The following is a 17,594-nucleotide window of genomic DNA, read 5'->3' on the forward strand; positions in this document are numbered from 1 at the left end:
CTGCTTGTTCAATATGAAGCTGGTTCCAGCAGCTGGTTAGCTCAGCTTAGTAGTATAAAGTTGAAAACATATTTGTCCAAAGTTAACTAAATCCACTTGACAGCACCTCTTAAGTTCACCATTTAACTTGTGTCTCATTTGTTTCATTTGTATAAACATCAGTATACAACCAGTCAGGGTTTTACATGGACTATGGGACAACTATTTCTTGGCCTACCGCATGGATTTATTAATTCGACAGAGCCAAGTTAAATGTTTCCCTGTTTCCATTCTTTATGATAAACTAAGCTAACCGACTGCTGGCACCAGCTTCTGTTGAACAAAGCAACAAAGAAATAAGGGTATTTCCCAAATTGTTGAACTCTTTCTTATATGTTTTTTTATTCGATATTGTGTCCTCGAGTGCAGTTAAAGAACAAAAGGAACAAAGAAAATAAGTTGGTCAGAGATCCCACAATTCTACTTTCCAAACTTATAAAATCAAGATTGCTTCATAAAGAAAAACGGACAATGAAAAAGGAAAAAAATAAATCAGTTTAATGAAATGAAAAAGGCTTTCAAGACCAACAAATATTTGCCAACCAAGCTGGGACTAAAGACACAATGCGATAGTCTGCAGTACAAAGCCAGTTGTCTGTTTGATGTCTAGAACACACCTCATAAATCATTGATAATAATCTAACTTCAAAGTCCATTTAGTAGCTGTTCTGGAGCTTTACACTTTATCACAAGGTCAACATTAGCACATTTCCTCTTTCACCACGTAACTACGTTGATGTTGAAACCTTTCATGATTCGGAGCACCTCCAGCACTTCTTGTCCACATTTTCCTATAAATTGATATTGACATTACAGTTTTTTTCGATCGCTAAACCACATTGGGCACAACTGTAGCTCAATGTGCAAAACTTTAACTACAGTCTCCACTACCATAAGTCATTGGAGCTGAACAGTTCACTTCACCTGCAAAATAGGTTCAGTGCAGCAAACACTATGAACCAGCCTCATTGAGATAACACACACTGTCACTCAGAACCTGCTCAGGGTACAAACACTAGCATCAAACCCCAATACACAAATTACAAACTTTTAATCTTTACAGTTTCAATAATCTGAGTTATTTCACACAAATTACGTAATATTTTCTTTGATGAAAGGGTGAAATTCTTTCACATGAAATTGTTTATTTTATAACATACCAGTTTTTTTAGGAAAACAAAAAGAAATTAAAATCAGAAGTTTGCTTCAATAGATACACATTTTGTATATTTTATTGAAAACATTTCCAAATGTAGTATTTACCTGTGTAAATATTCTATAATTGTAATACAGAAATCAATTCCTGGATGCAACTCTAAGCTGTTTGTGTGCTGGAAAATTCGTATTACAGATGCAACTTTTTTGCAGATTGGGTTGCACTCTCAACCCTGCCTCTCTCAATGAGAGACCATGATTCACAACAGGGTCTATCAGTGTAGCCTTACTGTATTTCATCAGACATTACAGCTCTGTCTTCCTCCACACATCCACACTCTCACTGCCACTCTTCTCCCTCCAACAACCTGTCTTCATTGGTCCATTTACAAAAAAAAATATATTGTTGAGCTTTCCCTATATACTGTATATGTTCACTAACAAGTCTAAAACAAGACACCTTCTTAGTGTTTCAGTTGAAATTGCAATCTGCAGTGTTTGAAATGCACTAGGCATTCATTCTGTTTTGAATGTGTGGTTTACAGTTGTGGCAGTAGTGTGTTAGCGTTTGAAAAAAAGCGCTGGAAATCCACAGTGTTGTGCAGGTTGTGGTTAAGCCATGAGATAGGTGTGTAGAGTTTTGAAAATTGTGTTTAATCAATGAAAAACGAGCTAGAGTTTGGCCCGAATGAACCGCTGCTGTGCATACTGTTGTTATAGTTTTGCACATGTCGCTCCAGTTGTGCCCACTGTGGTTTAGCAATCGAAAAAAACTGTAGTGTTTCAATTGAAATTGCAATCCGCAGTGTTTGAAATGCACTCGGCATTCATTCTGTTTTGAATGTGTGGTTTACAGTTGTGGCAGCAGTGTGTTAGCATTTGAAAAAAGTGCTGGAAATCCACTGTGTTGTGCAGGCTGTGGTTAAGCCATGAGTTAGGTGTGTAGAGTTTTGAAAATTGTGTTTAAGCAATGAAAAATGAGCTACAGTTTGGTCCGAATGAACCGCTGCTCTGCATACTGTTGTTAGAGTTTTGCACATGTTGCTCCAGTTGTGCACACTGTGGTTTAGCAATCGTAAAAAACTGTAAATACTGATCTTGGAATAAGGAATTGGCGAAACTGATTGCACCTCCAGATATGCTTATTAGCTGCTCAAGATGTTCATAGGAAGATGGTTCTCTCCAACTTGAGAACAACCTTCTCCATAAGGACCATACAATAGAGTATGGTATGACCTGCATGAACCTTGAATCCCTGACCTTGATAGTCATCTTTACCCAGGGGTGTTTTCAGGGGGGAACCCCCTCTGAGAGTTTCATATACTAAGGATAGATGGTTGGATTTTGAAAGGGACTGGGATTGTACCTTCTGACTCCATGGTTTGACAGTTCTAGTTGGGCTTTTAGAAGGCATCATAGGATAGTTGATTGGCACACACAGGAAGACTGTTTACAGTTTTTTCCGATCACTAACCCACAGTGGGCACAACTGTAGCTCAGTGTGCAAAACTCTAACTACAGTCTGCGCTACTAACAGTCACTGGAGCTGAACAGTTCACATCATCTGCAATATACAGTAGGCTCAGTGCAGCAAACATTATGAACCAGCCTCATTGAGATAACACATACTGTCAACCAGAGCACTCTCAGAGTATAAACACTAGCATCAAACCCCAATACACATATTACAAACTTTTAATCTTTACAGTTTGAATAATTTGAGTTACTTCACACAAATAACGTAATATTTTATTTGAGGAAAGAGTGAAGAGTTTGGTCCACATGAACTGCTGCTGTGCATAGTGTTGTTAGAGTTTTGCACACGTCGCTCCAGTTGTGCCCACTGTGGTTTAGCGGTCGAAAAAAACTGTAATGTAGGCCAGAAAGTAGCTTGGTAAAAAAAAATCTTTGAGAAAGGTCATATGGGCGTTCTTAAACATTGAGGGAGCTGATCAGAATCTAATGTGGGAACACCAAACTTACACAAGCACAACGACTGAGAACATAAGGCCATCCAGGGTGTTATTTTCCTTGATTCAAGCTGTTTTTCCTTTGTTTACTGTGCTATTAACCATCTTGCCAGACAAGTCCTCAGCAGACCTGTCTGGTTTGGCTCAGTCAAAAGAGATTCTATTGTAGCCATGCAGGTATATATTGAAAGCAGGTGGCTTAAACTTTTCCTGGAATGGTTTACGCGTCTGCCCTGTGGCTCGGAGGAAAGCCACTGTATGCAATCTCCTTCATCCTATGCTCCAGCATTCTTTTCCTTAATGGCAGCGGTTGCCTCAGAATGACAATGAACCCAGCGCTGAACTGTTCGCTCAGCCTTATATTGATATAAAACATGTGCCACGAGTCGTCTCAAGTCGTGGGATTTCGTGTCCCTCTATAGCACTTGTGGGACAGAGACGGCACTTTCCACCTCATCAACAAAAAAGCAAAAGGATGGAATCAGTCACGGAGAGGCGGCAAACCTATCCCTAAAAAAAAAAACATTGCAGAAAGTTGAAGCATGCGTGTGAGAAAAGAAAGTATAGTGGTTGATCTGGCAGCTTTTGGTAATCCAACACCCCATTAAGACACACTGTTTTTGTTTTCACAGAGAGCTTACTGGTTGAGTTCAAAAAGGGTTGCCAATGGGGAATGATTTTATCCAAGCCTAACAGATGGTGAAAATAAAGATGTGTCTCAAAGCAAGAAAAAAAATCTGTGCGTGCCAAACTTTATCGATAAGATCGATTTAAATTCAAAGCAAATGACACGAGGCGAAGAGCACTGGGTGTCGGAATACCCAGTACGAACTTCTGAACTCGAGTTTGTTGTGGGGGATTTTCCAGCTTCAGTTTGTCTGTAAGAAAATAAGGTACTGCTGATGGTTCGAGGCTCTGTTCATGAGACCCCATTGTTTTCCTCACCGAGTCTGCGGTTTTCACCCTGCCTATTCTCTGTTTTCCAGTCTTTCGTTTCCCGCCATGTCATCCAATGGTCGAGTGTGAGAGAGAGTGTACAGTACGTGCTCACGTCTGCCTGTCTGCACAAAGCCATATAAATGCGTGTGTGTGTTCCAGGGTTTTTTTTTTGTTGGTTTTTTTCTCACTGGTGCAGGATCAACTGCGGTCCACATATGTTCGTTGAGACAGTGTGGGGCCTTGTGGTTTCCTGCCCCCCCGACTCTTGATTTTCTCCATTTTATTGCCCCTAACCATTCGCTACCGCTGCCCTTGTCTCCCCATATCACCCTTCCTTTGTTTATTCAATTGAAGATGTCTGGCTTAATATCCTCAGGCCTGCCGAGTCGAGCTGATTTTCCAATTCCACTTCTAGTCTATTTTGCCAGAGGAAAACCGAGCCTAGTGCTAAATACATTTGAATGAGGTCCTTGAATTTATCTGAACTTCCATCCATCCTGTCTGGTTTCCATTGCTCCTCATCTTCCATCTTTCCTCTCTGTTGCTCTCCCCAGCACCACTCTGTAACAAGTTTTCTCATATGTCAGTCAGAGTAATATTCTAAATGATGGGCTTTATTTACTTCTGCAGCGTCTGGCCAGTGCCAAGGCCCACACATCACGTTTCGTGAGTGCCAACCTGCCATGCAACAAGTTCAAGAACAGGCTGGTGAACATCATGCCCTATGAGACCACACGTGTGTGTCTGCAGCCAATCAGAGGAGTGGAGGGATCGGACTATATTAATGCCAGCTTCATCGATGGATACAGGTCAGAAAGAAATTATCAAAACCTTTTATTTTTTTCTTATGATTAGTTCCTTTCACTCACTGCATCTCTAGACCCAATGGTCTTAACAGAGGCTGTTAGCTCAAGCTTAGCGTCATTTGAAGTGAAATACTCCAATGTTTAATCCATGTGTTTGTGTTTGCAGGCAGCAGAAGGCCTACATTGCAACCCAAGGCCCGCTGGCTGAGACCACAGAGGACTACTGGAGGATGCTGTGGGAACACAACTCCACCATTGTTGTCATGTTAACCAAACTGAGAGAAATGGGACGGGTATGGTTACAAGAACACACACACACACACACACACTAGTATAATGTTGCTATGTTCTGTAATATGAGGAGTCTCCTGCAATCAGAGGAAATTCTCTATCTATCCATCTATCTATCTATCTATCTATCTATCTATCTATCTATCTATCTATCTATCTATCTATCTATCTATCTATCTATCTATATATACGTATATCCATCTATCTAGTATAGAGTAGATTGATACTGAGGGACTGACCCAGTTCAATTCATAAACAGTGTCCTGGTTCTGCAGGAAATGGCACACTTTTTGACGATGAGTAACAAAAAACATCTAAATATATAGAGAATGCATGCAACACAGTGACGGAGCAAGATAGTGGTGTGAGTTATATCTTATGAACCTCATATCTCATCAGGCACAAGACTATTTTTAAGTGAATAATGGATAGCATACGCCAGGCAGACACTTTAACAGTTTTTTACAATCGCTAAACCACAGTGGGCACAACTGGAGCGACATGTGCAAAACTTTAACACTATGCACAGCAGCAGTTCATGTGGACCAAACTCTAGCTCGTTTTTCATTGCTTAAACACAATTTTCAAAACTCTACACACTTATCTCATGGCTTAACCACAACCTGCACAACACTGTGGATGTCCAGCGCTTTGTTCAAATGCTAACACACTGCTGTCACAACTGTAAACCACACATTCAAAACAGAATGGAGTTAAGCCTAGTGCATTTCAAACACTGCAGATTGCAATTTCAACTGAAACACTAAGAAGGTGTCTTGTTTCAGACTTGTTAGTGAACCTACTGTATATACAGTATATAGGGAAAGCTCAAAAATATTTTAATAATATTTTTTGGGGGAAATGGACCAAGCAAGACAGGTTGGTGGGGGGAGAAGAGTGGCAGTGAGAGTGTGGAGTAAGACCAAGAAGATATAGAGCTGTAATTTCTGATGAAATACAGTAAGGGCTACACTGATAGACCCTGTTGGGAATCATGGTCTCTCATTGAGAGAGGCAGGGTTGAGGGTGCAATCCAATCTGCAAAGATCTACAGTTGCATATGTAATACAAATTTTCCAGCAAACAAAAACTTACGATTTGCATCCTTACAGTAAATGACAACATTACAGGAATTGATTTCTGTATTACAATTATAGAATATTTACACAGATAAGTAGGGGAGACCGGGGTAAGTAGGCACACTTTTTACTCTAGTGAGAATTCCTCATCACCTAAACATCTTTCAATTGTCATTCCTACATTAAATTGAAGCTTAAGGTGTTGGCTTGAAATGTGAACCCCTCACTTTTTCTAACTTATTTTAATAAAGAAGAAATTTACCATCAAAGACACTCTAACACATTGTGACAACCAACCCCATCAAGGGGTCGGTTGTCACACACTATGGGGTTGTTTGTCACAATGTTATCTTAATGGGAAAAATCTTTAAAAGAAGGAAAGAAAGCAGAACTAAATTTGAAAGTTTAATTTCATTGTCAAGTTGAAAAATAGGCCAACATAACTGTATGCATCTTAACACAAAATGAGCAAGGAATAAACAAAAACGAAATCCATATTAAGACCAACCTACTGTATGTAACAACATAAAGAACAAAACAAATAGGTCTAACAATAATAGCCTACTCAACTAGGATACACACATTCACTATCTGAGTTACAGTGTTGGCAAATGTAGGGTCTGCTCACTAACTAAGCAGAGATTGTGTGCCCACTGGTTGCACATACAACACTTCTCCCTTACCGCCTCTGAACGGGTGCTGGAGAGAACGTTTCCATACAAACCAAACACTAACTATCCTCTTCATCTGATGAAGATTCCTCCTCCTGTCTCTTTCTCTTCTGTTTCTTCTTCCCCCGCTGGGGTGGAGTGCACTGGGGTGCAGTAGCCTTGGCAACTGGTCTAGTTTGGGATGCACTGGGTCGTTTTGACTTTGTTGCCCTTTTTCTCTTTTGCATGCAAGCTGCCTTTCCTGCTCAATTCTCTCCTTCTTTGGGGTGTCAGTGAGGATACAGCTTGACATTTTCTTTTGTTATTGGGTTCCTTTCCTGGCTGCACCCTTTGGATAACATGTGACAACCAACCCCCCAAAAAATGTGACGACCAACCCCAACTGGAATTTCTTGTTAGCATCACGGCCAACAACCATCTGACAACTAATTACAACTAATCTAAACTATAGCTTACCCTTCACACTTGTTTAGGGTAACAAGTGTTTTGTTATAAACCCATTGTGTAAAAGCCTAGAAGAAAAATACTGAGGAGCTAAATATTTTCAATTTGACATGAAAAACACTAACAGTCCTCTCACCTCAAATTCAGCAGTCTAACTCCAAAGAAGACTATGTACGTGACCTCTGATCACAGTTGTGGATATTTACATACCAAAATTTAACAGACAGCACCTTCTGGTTCCGAGATATAACGATTGTGACAACCTACCCGTGTGACATATTACCCCGTTCTCCCCTATTACATTTGGAAATGTTATCAATAAAATATAAAATAAAAAGATGTATCTATTGAAGCAAACTTCTGATTTTCATTTATTTTTGTTTACCTAAAAAACTGGTATGTTATAAAATAAACAATTTCAGGTGAAGTAATTTCACTCTCTCCTCAAAGAAAATTGTACGTCATTTGTGTGAAGTAACTCAAATTTTTCAAACTGTAAAGATTAAAAGTTTGTAATTTGTGTATTGGGGTTTGATGCTAGTGTTTTCACTCTGAGTGTGTTCTGAGTGACAGTGTGTGTTATCTCAATAAGGACTGTTCATAGTGTTTGCTGCACTGAGCCTATTTTGCAGATGGGGTGAACTGTTGAACTCCAGTGTATGTTGATAGTGCAGACTGTAGTTAGAGTTTTGCACATTGAGCTACAGTTGTGCACACTGTGGGTTAGCGACTGAAAAAACTGTAATGACAAAGTAGCCAGAAATTGCTCTCCTTGCACACTGAATCCCTCAGACATGATGCGAAGCTCTGAACAGATGCTTTCTGTGTGCTGTCGTTCCACAGGAGAAGTGTCACCAGTACTGGCCTGCAGAGCGCTCAGCCAGGTACCAGTACTTTGTGGTGGACCCCATGGCTGAGTACAACATGCCGCAGTACATCCTCCGAGAGTTCAAAGTCACCGATGCTAGGGTGAGTCATCAGCATGTGGGCGTTTGTGATTATGTTGCGAGTATGATCATTTGTACCGTATTATTAACAGTGTTTCTGTCATTAAAATATACTATGTTTAAAACCACATCCTCTTCCTCCAGGATGGCCAATCGCGGACAGTTCGTCAGTTCCAGTTCACTGATTGGCCAGAGCAAGGAGTGCCGAAGTCAGGGGAAGGCTTCATTGATTTCATTGGACAGGTGCACAAAACTAAAGAACAGTTTGGCCAGGACGGGCCAATCACTGTACACTGCAGGTAAGACCCATTCTTACTGTCATCACCTCTGTATTGTATACGCTGGCGTACCAAATGGAGATTTTTGAAGATGAATTTCATTACAATGCTACCTATGTGAACAATACACATAAGAGTCAAGGAGTCAAGTAGATTGTGTGCGATTGATAGCAGGTTAAAACAAAAGCATGTTTTGCATGGTGTGTGCTCTAAACAAATTATTTATGTGATCATATTAATTATATATACTGTCATTTCTGGGATTTTTTATTTTGTTATATTATTTATTTTGCCCTTTAATCAGAGCAGAAAAGATGGCTTGCTCTCAATGGCCCTCCCTGAATGAATAAAGGTTATGAATAAATATGTTTCCATCTGTGCGCCAACAGTGCTGGAGTAGGGAGGACTGGTGTGTTCATCACCCTCAGCATTGTGCTGGAGAGGATGAGGTACGAGGGAGTGGTGGACATCTTCCAGACTGTCAAGATGCTGCGCACGCAGAGACCTGCCACCGTTCAGACAGAGGTGAGCTTTCTCATTCTTATTATTCTATCTCTCTTCTGCTCCACGCTCCCTTCCTCTAACACTCATCTTCTTCTTCCCACCAGGACCAGTACCAGTTCTGCTACCGGGCCAGTCTGGAGTACCTAGGAAGCTTTGATCACTATGCAACATAAAACCCAGTGGCCGTCTCTCATGCCACCTCCCACCTAGTGCACTTTTCTTAGGTCACACGCGGCCTGAATTAAGGCACTAGGCTGCGATGTGACTTCGAAAGATTTCTTTGTCCACCACATGCAGAGTGACGGGGGACCATCGGCTAAATCCGGAACCCAGAAACAGCATCTCTAACTGAGCCATACCAACCTGCTTGACAAGGGTGTTTCCCTCCACCCTCCAGCCCCAGCCACACCCATTGGTCAGTCTGAAGAAGCAACTTCAACCACTGTTCCAATCAGAATACTTGATCAAATATAGATTTTTTTTTATTATTTGTTCAAGTGCTTTTGGGAGCACCCAGATTGCTTTACATTGTTTTGGGTGTGGAACTCTCACCTGGTCCACCACCGGTGTAGCATCACCAACCTAAATACAGGACTCGGCTACAGTATTAAGCTGTCACAGGAAATTTTGATTTTTTTTTTCTATCTCGGGGGACTGTCTAGAAAGGAGTCTACAAAATCCATCTTATGGAAGCCTCGTGGACTGACAAAGACTGGGACCTTTTGAGCACCAGAGAATTGCCAACAGGAGACTGAAAACACAGAGCACACAGTATTAAAAAGACAAAGAACACACATCCTAAAAAGAGAAGAAAAAAAGACACCAAGAAGTATTTTTTTCTGTTTTGTTTTGGGAACAGACTCTCGTTTCCTGTGAATGAAAAGGAGGATATTTCTACCATACAATAAATAAAATAAACACCAGTTCAACCTTATGCTTCACGATAAAAGATAAGGGAAAATTGAGAGTTGTTTAAAATGCATACCACAAATAAAAAACATTCATTTAGTTTTTTAGAAAAATCTAGATATGTGATTATCTTGTTTTTTAAAAACTGGGTATTCGTTGTGGCAAGTTTTTTTTTTTTTTTTTTTTTTTTTTTTTTTACAGATTCATGACTTTGTCCCTACTGACCATACAAAAGTAAAGTGGTATTTTTAATTGTGTTTTATTTTACATTTTTCTGTGTAATCCAATAAGCTGTAGCGATTATTTTTCAAGTATTGCGTTACTGTTTTAAAGTGTACAATCAAATCTAGCGTGGAAAATGTTCACAATTCTAAGAGAGACACCACATTTTAGTGTCACTCTCCTGTATTCTCTAATCCACGCACACGTTTCGCATGCACACGGGAACTCTCAGCCTCGTTTCTGTTGGGGCCTGTGGTGTCAGAGAGGGCGGCCATTTTTCAAATTCCCAGGGGCCCGCAGACGGCGGAACGGCGGTGAAAACCTTCTGCAGCCACCAGAAAGTCCCAAGAGTAGTTTTTGCCAAGTTGGTCTATGCGCAGGTTGAGAGAAATCCAGATAAAACACATAGCAAAATATGAAGAAGAAGGAAAAAAAATAAGTATTTATGTGTCACAAAGATTTCTCAAGCCGGGAGCGAGAAAAGGGATGTAGTAAACGGGGTGGGTCGGGGTTGGAACAATTTATTCTCACTGGAATGCTCACCTCTGACTTTTCTCTCTGTCTGATTCCGTGTGCAATAAGTAGATGTATTATATATTTTTGTGTCAAGTCACTAACTGCAGTTGTATGCCATTATGACTACAATGATGATATTGAGGATGGTGCGTTGTTTTCCAGACACAAAGATGTTACACCACCGATATGGTTCACGCCACTGTTTGAACGTGTACAAACAGAGGAATGAGCCTCTGAACCCTTTTTTTAAAGAAAGTAGTTTTGTTTCTTGTGTCACAACTCCAGTAGACGATGATGTCATCCCTCCTGCGCGTCACGGCAACCAACGAATGATCGGACTCATATTTCAAAACAGCATCTAAGTATTTTGATTTTAGATTTCTAGTGCCTTATATTACACGCCTATTTTGATAAAGTTACTTTAAAGGGTTTTTTTGTGTATTTTATCTACGTACGCTTGTGTGTATGTGAACAGAATGTCTTGTGTATATTATTTTAGTTCTGTTACAGTATGTGAAAGTGTTGTGTGTGTGTGTATGTGTGGTTGTGTGTGTGTTTGTGTGTGTGTGTGCGTTCTGTTTTTTGGCTGTGAAGTTTTGTATGGAAGGCTCTGAGTAGGCAGGATAGTTGTACTCATCATTTACTCAGACCCAGTAACAGCATCATCATATTGCTTTTAATCAAAAAGGAAAAAATATCTTATCTCACATGAGACTCAACTACAGTCTTAAAAGAAAATGTGCTTTCAACGTAGGTCATTAGCAGGATGGTCTGATCATTTTTGGACAGGAAGAAGTTTCTACTATGTCGAACAGCTTTCCATCTCTTTTCTTTTCCCGGGACACTTGCACAAGCATTGTGTATATACTCTTTCTTTTCCGAATTTTTAGTCTTGCCTGCAATGAAATTTTGGCATTTGGCACAGACTGTGAGCTGGCTCGTACAAGTCCTATACTTACTCAGCTATGTAAAAACATCTATATAAGGCAGAACGAGCAGTGGCTGTCTCTGTCACCTTGGGAGAAAAAGGCAACATAACAAACCATATGCATACGCTCTGAAGCCCCTCACTTAAAATCAGTCACACTTATTGTCTGTGTGTTTTTCGTTCTGATGTCTAGTTATATTTAGATATATATTTTTTTTTTCTGTAACGGCAAAGGCTGAGAGAAGTTCAGGTGCTACGTCGCCAATGACACAGAACCCACAGCATAATTTTAAATTGTTTTCCTTTTTGTATCTCCATTTAACGCGTGACCACATAAGGGATCGTTGATAGTTTTTTTCCACCATCTTGCAGTTACCCTGTTGTCGTTTTTGTATGCATGGTACCACCTTTGAGATGCCCCTTTGGTCGCACCTGTTACGGGAAGACTTGCACTTTTTCTCTTTGTACTATGCACTAATACTAGTATCCTAATATCTCTGATAGCCCCCCCACCGCCCACCCCCCAAAGGAGTTTTACTTGAACTCAGTAAAGACGGACCCCGTAAAGCTCACATGGTTGTGTATATGTAAATAACACAAAACACAGAGAGTAATTGAAATGCATAAATAAATGAATAAATAAATGATTATTATTAAGATGAAGAGTGAATAAAATCTATCAGATATATACAGTGATATACTTAAAGGATGCACCAGAAATCACAGTTTGTGGCACAGCAGTATGTGAAATACATCACATTGTGGATTTGTTGTACCACAAAAGAGAAGTTTCACATAAAGAAGTGTTCTATTTTACCCCCCAATGTATCATGTAGATGGATAAAACTGGAGTTTATAAATTGTATAAAAACAAAAAAAAATGCAAAATACGGTGTGTTACTTGGATCAGTTACCTCTAATTGGTCTGTAAATGTAAACTTTTTGTTTTGTTTGTTTCATTTCGTTTTTGTTTTCTGCTCCGAGTCAAGAAGTGCTTTTTATTTTCTTACATTGGTTCTCGGGACGCGTGAAAACATGAAAAACAGACCTGTATGGATTTCTGTTCTGTGTCGACACAAGTTTCATTTGTTACAAATAAACTCAAGTGAAATCATTTCTTAGTGCTGTCTTTTTGTAGATCGGTACTCTACACGTTAAATCACATGGTGGGAACTATTAATTTAATTTAATTAATTAACTTCTTCAGTAGTTTGTTTAAAGTTTGTGCGAATAGAACGATCAGTAGAGTTAATAGAAAAATGACATTTTGTTATTTTGCAGGTTTGGCAAATCGCAGTTTAAGGAGTTTCATGTTTGTTAACACTAAAATGAAAATTAAATTGTATTACTAGTAGTATAAGTTATTTTCCGTTTTCAGAAATACCATTCAAATTAGTGTCCATTATAAAAGTGGAATGAACCCCCTATAGCCTTTGCTCAAATGACAGACAGGCCATGGATTTTATAGAAATTCCCAGACTGACCTTAGGAGAAGAATGTCCCCCCCACAATGTACAGCAGTTTTAGAGCTGAGATGCCCTAAAATAGCCAATGGGCAGCAAACATTTTCTATGGGTCTCTATTTTTATTCCTGCAACCTCCACAAATGTTTTGGGCAGTGCGGTAACGAGCGCTCCAGCCTTAGAGGGCTTCTTGCATTGTCTTTAACATTTAGTCATAAAAGTAAGTTTTAGGGAAATTGACAGATGAAGGCTACAGTTTGCAGTGGGGTGGAGAGTTGCGGCTGAAAGGAATATGTTTATTCGTGTCTGACTTGTTATTGTAAAAGCAAAGCATAATGTCTTTGAACATCTCTGCTGGCAGAAAAGACAATGTGTTGCATCTTTGATTTGAACAAATCAGCAGCCTCTGAAGCTCTGTAGAATTTTCCATGAGCAGTGATGTTAGCTCAACTGTCACAAATTTCAAGATTTAAAATGAGTTAGACTCACTTGGTCTTAAGCTCTCTAGCCCAGCTCTTTTTTTTAATCATTATCCTGTGGGAAAGCAGCAATGTCATTGTTTGGGTTAAACCGTTGAGCTGTATCAATTGATGTCAAAGAAATAGTTTTGGGGAAGCAAAGTTCAACAAATGTTTTCACAAGATAAATGTGAATGGGCCTCTGGACTTCATTGTTCAAAGTAACCATCCAAGAAGGAATGTTCCAGCTGGAGTTCTTCCTCCTCCCTGTCTGATCAGTGATATAATACCTGCACGTTGATGCACAGCACAAAGGAAACTGGTGGTAAAGAAGAACAAATGTTACATTCCTCAGCCAAAGCTTTGCCAGGAACAAGAGCGGGGGCAGTTTTATTCAGTTGATTTATTCCAAATGAGTAAACCTGTTTATTGAAATAGGCCCCTGAGTGCTCCAACCTCAACGGTTGTTTACTTGAGGTCTAATATACATGCGTGGGTACGTTTTGGCCAGAAGTAACCGGTGTCAGCCACTAGCAAAGACTGTAGGGCAGCAGGATTGTACAGCGTGCTCACAAGAACACACAAGAAAAGGCATTCCTTAAACCTATTTACCCAAGTCATATATTTAAGAAATTATGTTGTTTGAAAACGAAGAAACGTTTGTTTTACTAGTCAAAGTTAAGTGCATGTACGTTTCCCTTTATCTTAACAGGTGCTGATATTTTTACATGATCACTAGTTAAATGCCACTTTGAGATAAAAAAAAGTCTACAGTGTATATTTTTTAATAAATTAAGCATTTAAATGTAGTCAAGTGATGGTTCCAAATTTCCTTTTTAGCATCAAATGTTGTATTTCCCAAATTTCCACCCACATAAACTTTCCAACAGAACTACTCAAAATAACAGACGATTTGATAAATAAAAAAAACATATGTAACTTTTTATTGTTTTTCATACAGCAGTTAGCAATAGTTCAACTATAGCAAGCCAAAAATAAATACAAATTTTAAATAATTTCAACAATGTGTTTCATTCAACAGGGCAAACAGTAGCATTTCACGTTGACGCGACACAGAATCCAAACACACAGGCATGTCTTCCAGTCTGAATGGTTCGACTTTAGGAAGTGATAAATATGTGCTCAAAACTTTTATCACTTTCTTTAATTCAGCAGTGATCAATTTTTCAGAGTTAAATAACACACTTCATATATTTTTGTCCGTACAGCTCTGAAGCATTGCAGAGAGGAAGCCAGTGTAGTGCAATTGGACTCGGCCGGGCAGTAAGCAGGTAGGAGACAATGTACAACATGCGGGGAGAAACACTAAAGACATGAGGAAAAATACTACAAGCAAAGTGCATAAATATTTAAACTCAAAAATAAACAGACCCCCAAAACCTACCATAGGCAAGCTATTTAGAAAAAATCTCACCTGTGAATTTTCATGTACAAAGAAAAAAGTTTGTGTATTTCAAAAAGGGTGATGTGACAAACGTTAAGTAACGTTTATTTTTCCCTGATGGATGCGAAAAGCACTGGGTAACCGAGGCAACAATGTCCAACAATGTGTTCACCCATTTTTATAGAGTCCAGCTGTCCAATCAGAACCCTCTATCCAGCCTGTCACAACACCCAGTCACCGATCACGTATGTGTGATGTTCAAGCACACGCGAGTTAACATCCATATATCCCAAAATCACCCATCTCCCTTAACCGTTGTTTCCTCTGATTGATTCAAAGGGAAGCTGTGTAGGCAAGAGTTAAGACGGAAGCAAATCCAAACAACTTGCACAGAAACATACTCACTCATACACGCACGGTCACACTCGCACCAACTAAACCCACTGTTAATTCAGTGCATTTGTTTTTTTGTCATTGCTCCAACTCTAAATGGACTTTATTTCCCTTTGTGGCTGCGTGGATCCCATGTGCTTTTGGCAGTTGTACGGAGGCCTGGCAGGGCCACATAGTCTTTCTGGAAGCGTGAATTGGGCGTTCTCTGCCGTTTCCTCTCGCCCTGTGTGGTGAAGAAAGCGTCCTGGAAACGCATGCTTGAGGCTGTGGACTAGACGACAGGACAGGAGAAAAACATCAGTAAGCAAAACATGGAAGCGTTCCAGGTGGTAGCAAGAGAAATTAATGATTGAACATGCATGAGTCCATTAAAGTATTAAGCTTATGGATTACAGTTTGTGTGTTGCCCAGTAAGTCTAATACTTACAAGTCTACGCTTCACCTTTTTGGGCAGGTCTTCATCTAAAGTATAGACATCTTCTCTTTTTGCCAGCACCTGAGAGCCGTCCTCGAACTCCACCTTCGGAGAACACAAAGTTATCCATAGTATCCATTCCTTTTTTTTTTCTCAAAAACCTACCGGTACTTTTAATTTATATATTTATCTTCGGTTATTAATCTCCGAAAAAAGATATTAGAATTGAATATCAGTCGAAGAAAAAACAGTGATCTTTGTGGTAAAGATGCAAATGCAACATTATCTATTATGAATTACATCAGGTCTGGTCTCAAAAGAAGTAAGGTTGGTGCATTAAAAATACAAAGGTTAACATAGCATTTCACACTATAGTTATTATTATTACCATCTTAAGTTATTATTTCATTATAGGTTAAATATAAAAAACACATTTTAAAATTTTAATGATATGACAAACAAGTGATTTTATTAAAGCCATTTTCATGTTTCATCTGCAAAATGCAGGCTTTTGGTCACCGTGTCGATCCTAAAGTGAAATGCAGCCTGAAACTATGTCATACCCTAAAAACACCTTGACAATGGAAAGTTCTTGTTCAGCGTTTTTTCTTAAAATCCATGACCCATCTTAGAGCGAGTGTGTGCGTCACAGATGCATTTGTGCATCACTAACGGTTAACGCCCAGCTAAACTAAATAAAGCTTTAAGTGGAAACCGCATGACTCTTAGCTTAGTGAATATTTCAGTATGTTTGAATAATGCAGATTGTCACCTCCCTCTCATCCTTCTCTTCTCACTCTCTCCATCTCTCCTTCCTTTACCCATCTGCTTTCACCCTGTCTGCAGAGCTTTTGCTAGTTCCTATACATCTCTTTTCATCATCCCATCATCTTCTATCTCTTCTCCACCTCCACTAATTAGCCATCACTATTTCAGCACCTCCCCTCAATCTCTGTCTCAAGTGCCCTCTTTCTTTGTTGTCTCTCCATCCTCAACAACATCAGCATCAGTTTAGTTCAACAAGTTCATTCGTCTCGCTTTGACCTACAACTTAGTAAATTCAACATGTATTTAATAAAGTTTGTGTTAGTGTACCTGGTACATGTAGGAGACGTTGGATCCCAGGTATTTGGCACCATAGAACAGCCCGTCAGGCCATTTCACTTGAACAGCTTCCCCCACTTCAGGAGGACCCAAGTTCACACAATCTCTGCTCTAAAAATACAAGACAGTACTGGTCAGTCCATGTTAGTGCTCGAGCACATTTAAAAAGGTCCTCAAAAACATAAAAGTCATTCAAAGTGAGTGGAGTAATGTTGAAAAAAAAAAACTCTTTCAAAAAAACTGTTTTGTTCCACGAGGTTAAAGTCATGGTACAGTATACTGTATATATTATTTGTATATTGTTTGTGTATATGTGAAGTACAAGACTGTCCAAAACATAAATAGGTATATGAAACCTTAACCAAATATGTGTTGTTGATCCCATCAAGCCCTGAGGGAAAAACAATGTTGTAATAAATGTATTATATACCGATCAATTGAATGTTATCATAACTTTAGTGTAATAATTAATGCAACATTATCTCAGTTCTCAGATTTAAAAAAATGTTCAGTTCCCAGATAAAAAAAATATTATATTTCTTTAATTAAAGGGGATTTTAAGTGAAAATGAAAGGGGTGTACAATTTGTGGTAGCTCTAAAGAAGACTATGTCAATTACAGTTCAGGATTGAATGCAAATGAGGGGAATGTCCTCACT

At 39.3% G+C, this 17,594-nt stretch overlaps 2 protein-coding genes across 8 annotated transcripts in view; one reads left to right on the forward strand and one right to left on the reverse strand.

Annotated features, from left to right (window-relative positions):
- The window catches only part of ptprdb (protein tyrosine phosphatase receptor type Db), a 97,704-nt gene extending 84,892 nt beyond the window's left edge, over positions 1 to 12,812 (forward strand). The window contains exons 33-38 of the mRNA XM_080030039.1: positions 4,734 to 4,912; positions 5,076 to 5,202; positions 8,238 to 8,363; positions 8,486 to 8,640; positions 9,009 to 9,144; positions 9,228 to 12,812. Coding sequence (XP_079886165.1) covers positions 4,734 to 4,912; positions 5,076 to 5,202; positions 8,238 to 8,363; positions 8,486 to 8,640; positions 9,009 to 9,144; positions 9,228 to 9,296 — 792 coding nt within the window. The 3' untranslated portion in view covers positions 9,297 to 12,812. The remainder of the gene's footprint in view (positions 1 to 4,733; positions 4,913 to 5,075; positions 5,203 to 8,237; positions 8,364 to 8,485; positions 8,641 to 9,008; positions 9,145 to 9,227) is intronic.
- Positions 12,813 to 14,618: 1,806 nt separating this feature from the next.
- The window catches only part of kdm4c (lysine (K)-specific demethylase 4C), a 29,079-nt gene continuing 26,103 nt past the window's right edge, over positions 14,619 to 17,594 (reverse strand). For 6 of the 7 annotated variants that reach the window (XM_080029741.1, XM_080029745.1, XM_080029743.1 and 3 more), the window contains 3 exons: positions 16,928 to 17,047; positions 15,845 to 15,937; positions 14,619 to 15,688 (listed from right to left, as the gene is read on the reverse strand). In XM_080029741.1, coding sequence (XP_079885867.1) covers positions 15,521 to 15,688; positions 15,845 to 15,937; positions 16,928 to 17,047 — 381 coding nt within the window. In that variant the 3' untranslated portion in view covers positions 14,619 to 15,520. The remainder of the gene's footprint in view (positions 15,689 to 15,844; positions 15,938 to 16,927; positions 17,048 to 17,594) is intronic. The other variant, XM_080029744.1, reaches the window with a different exon arrangement.

This window comes from Ammodytes marinus, assembly GCF_949987685.1.
Source record: "Ammodytes marinus genome assembly, chromosome: 6".
Taxonomy (NCBI): domain Eukaryota; kingdom Metazoa; phylum Chordata; class Actinopteri; order Uranoscopiformes; family Ammodytidae; genus Ammodytes; species Ammodytes marinus.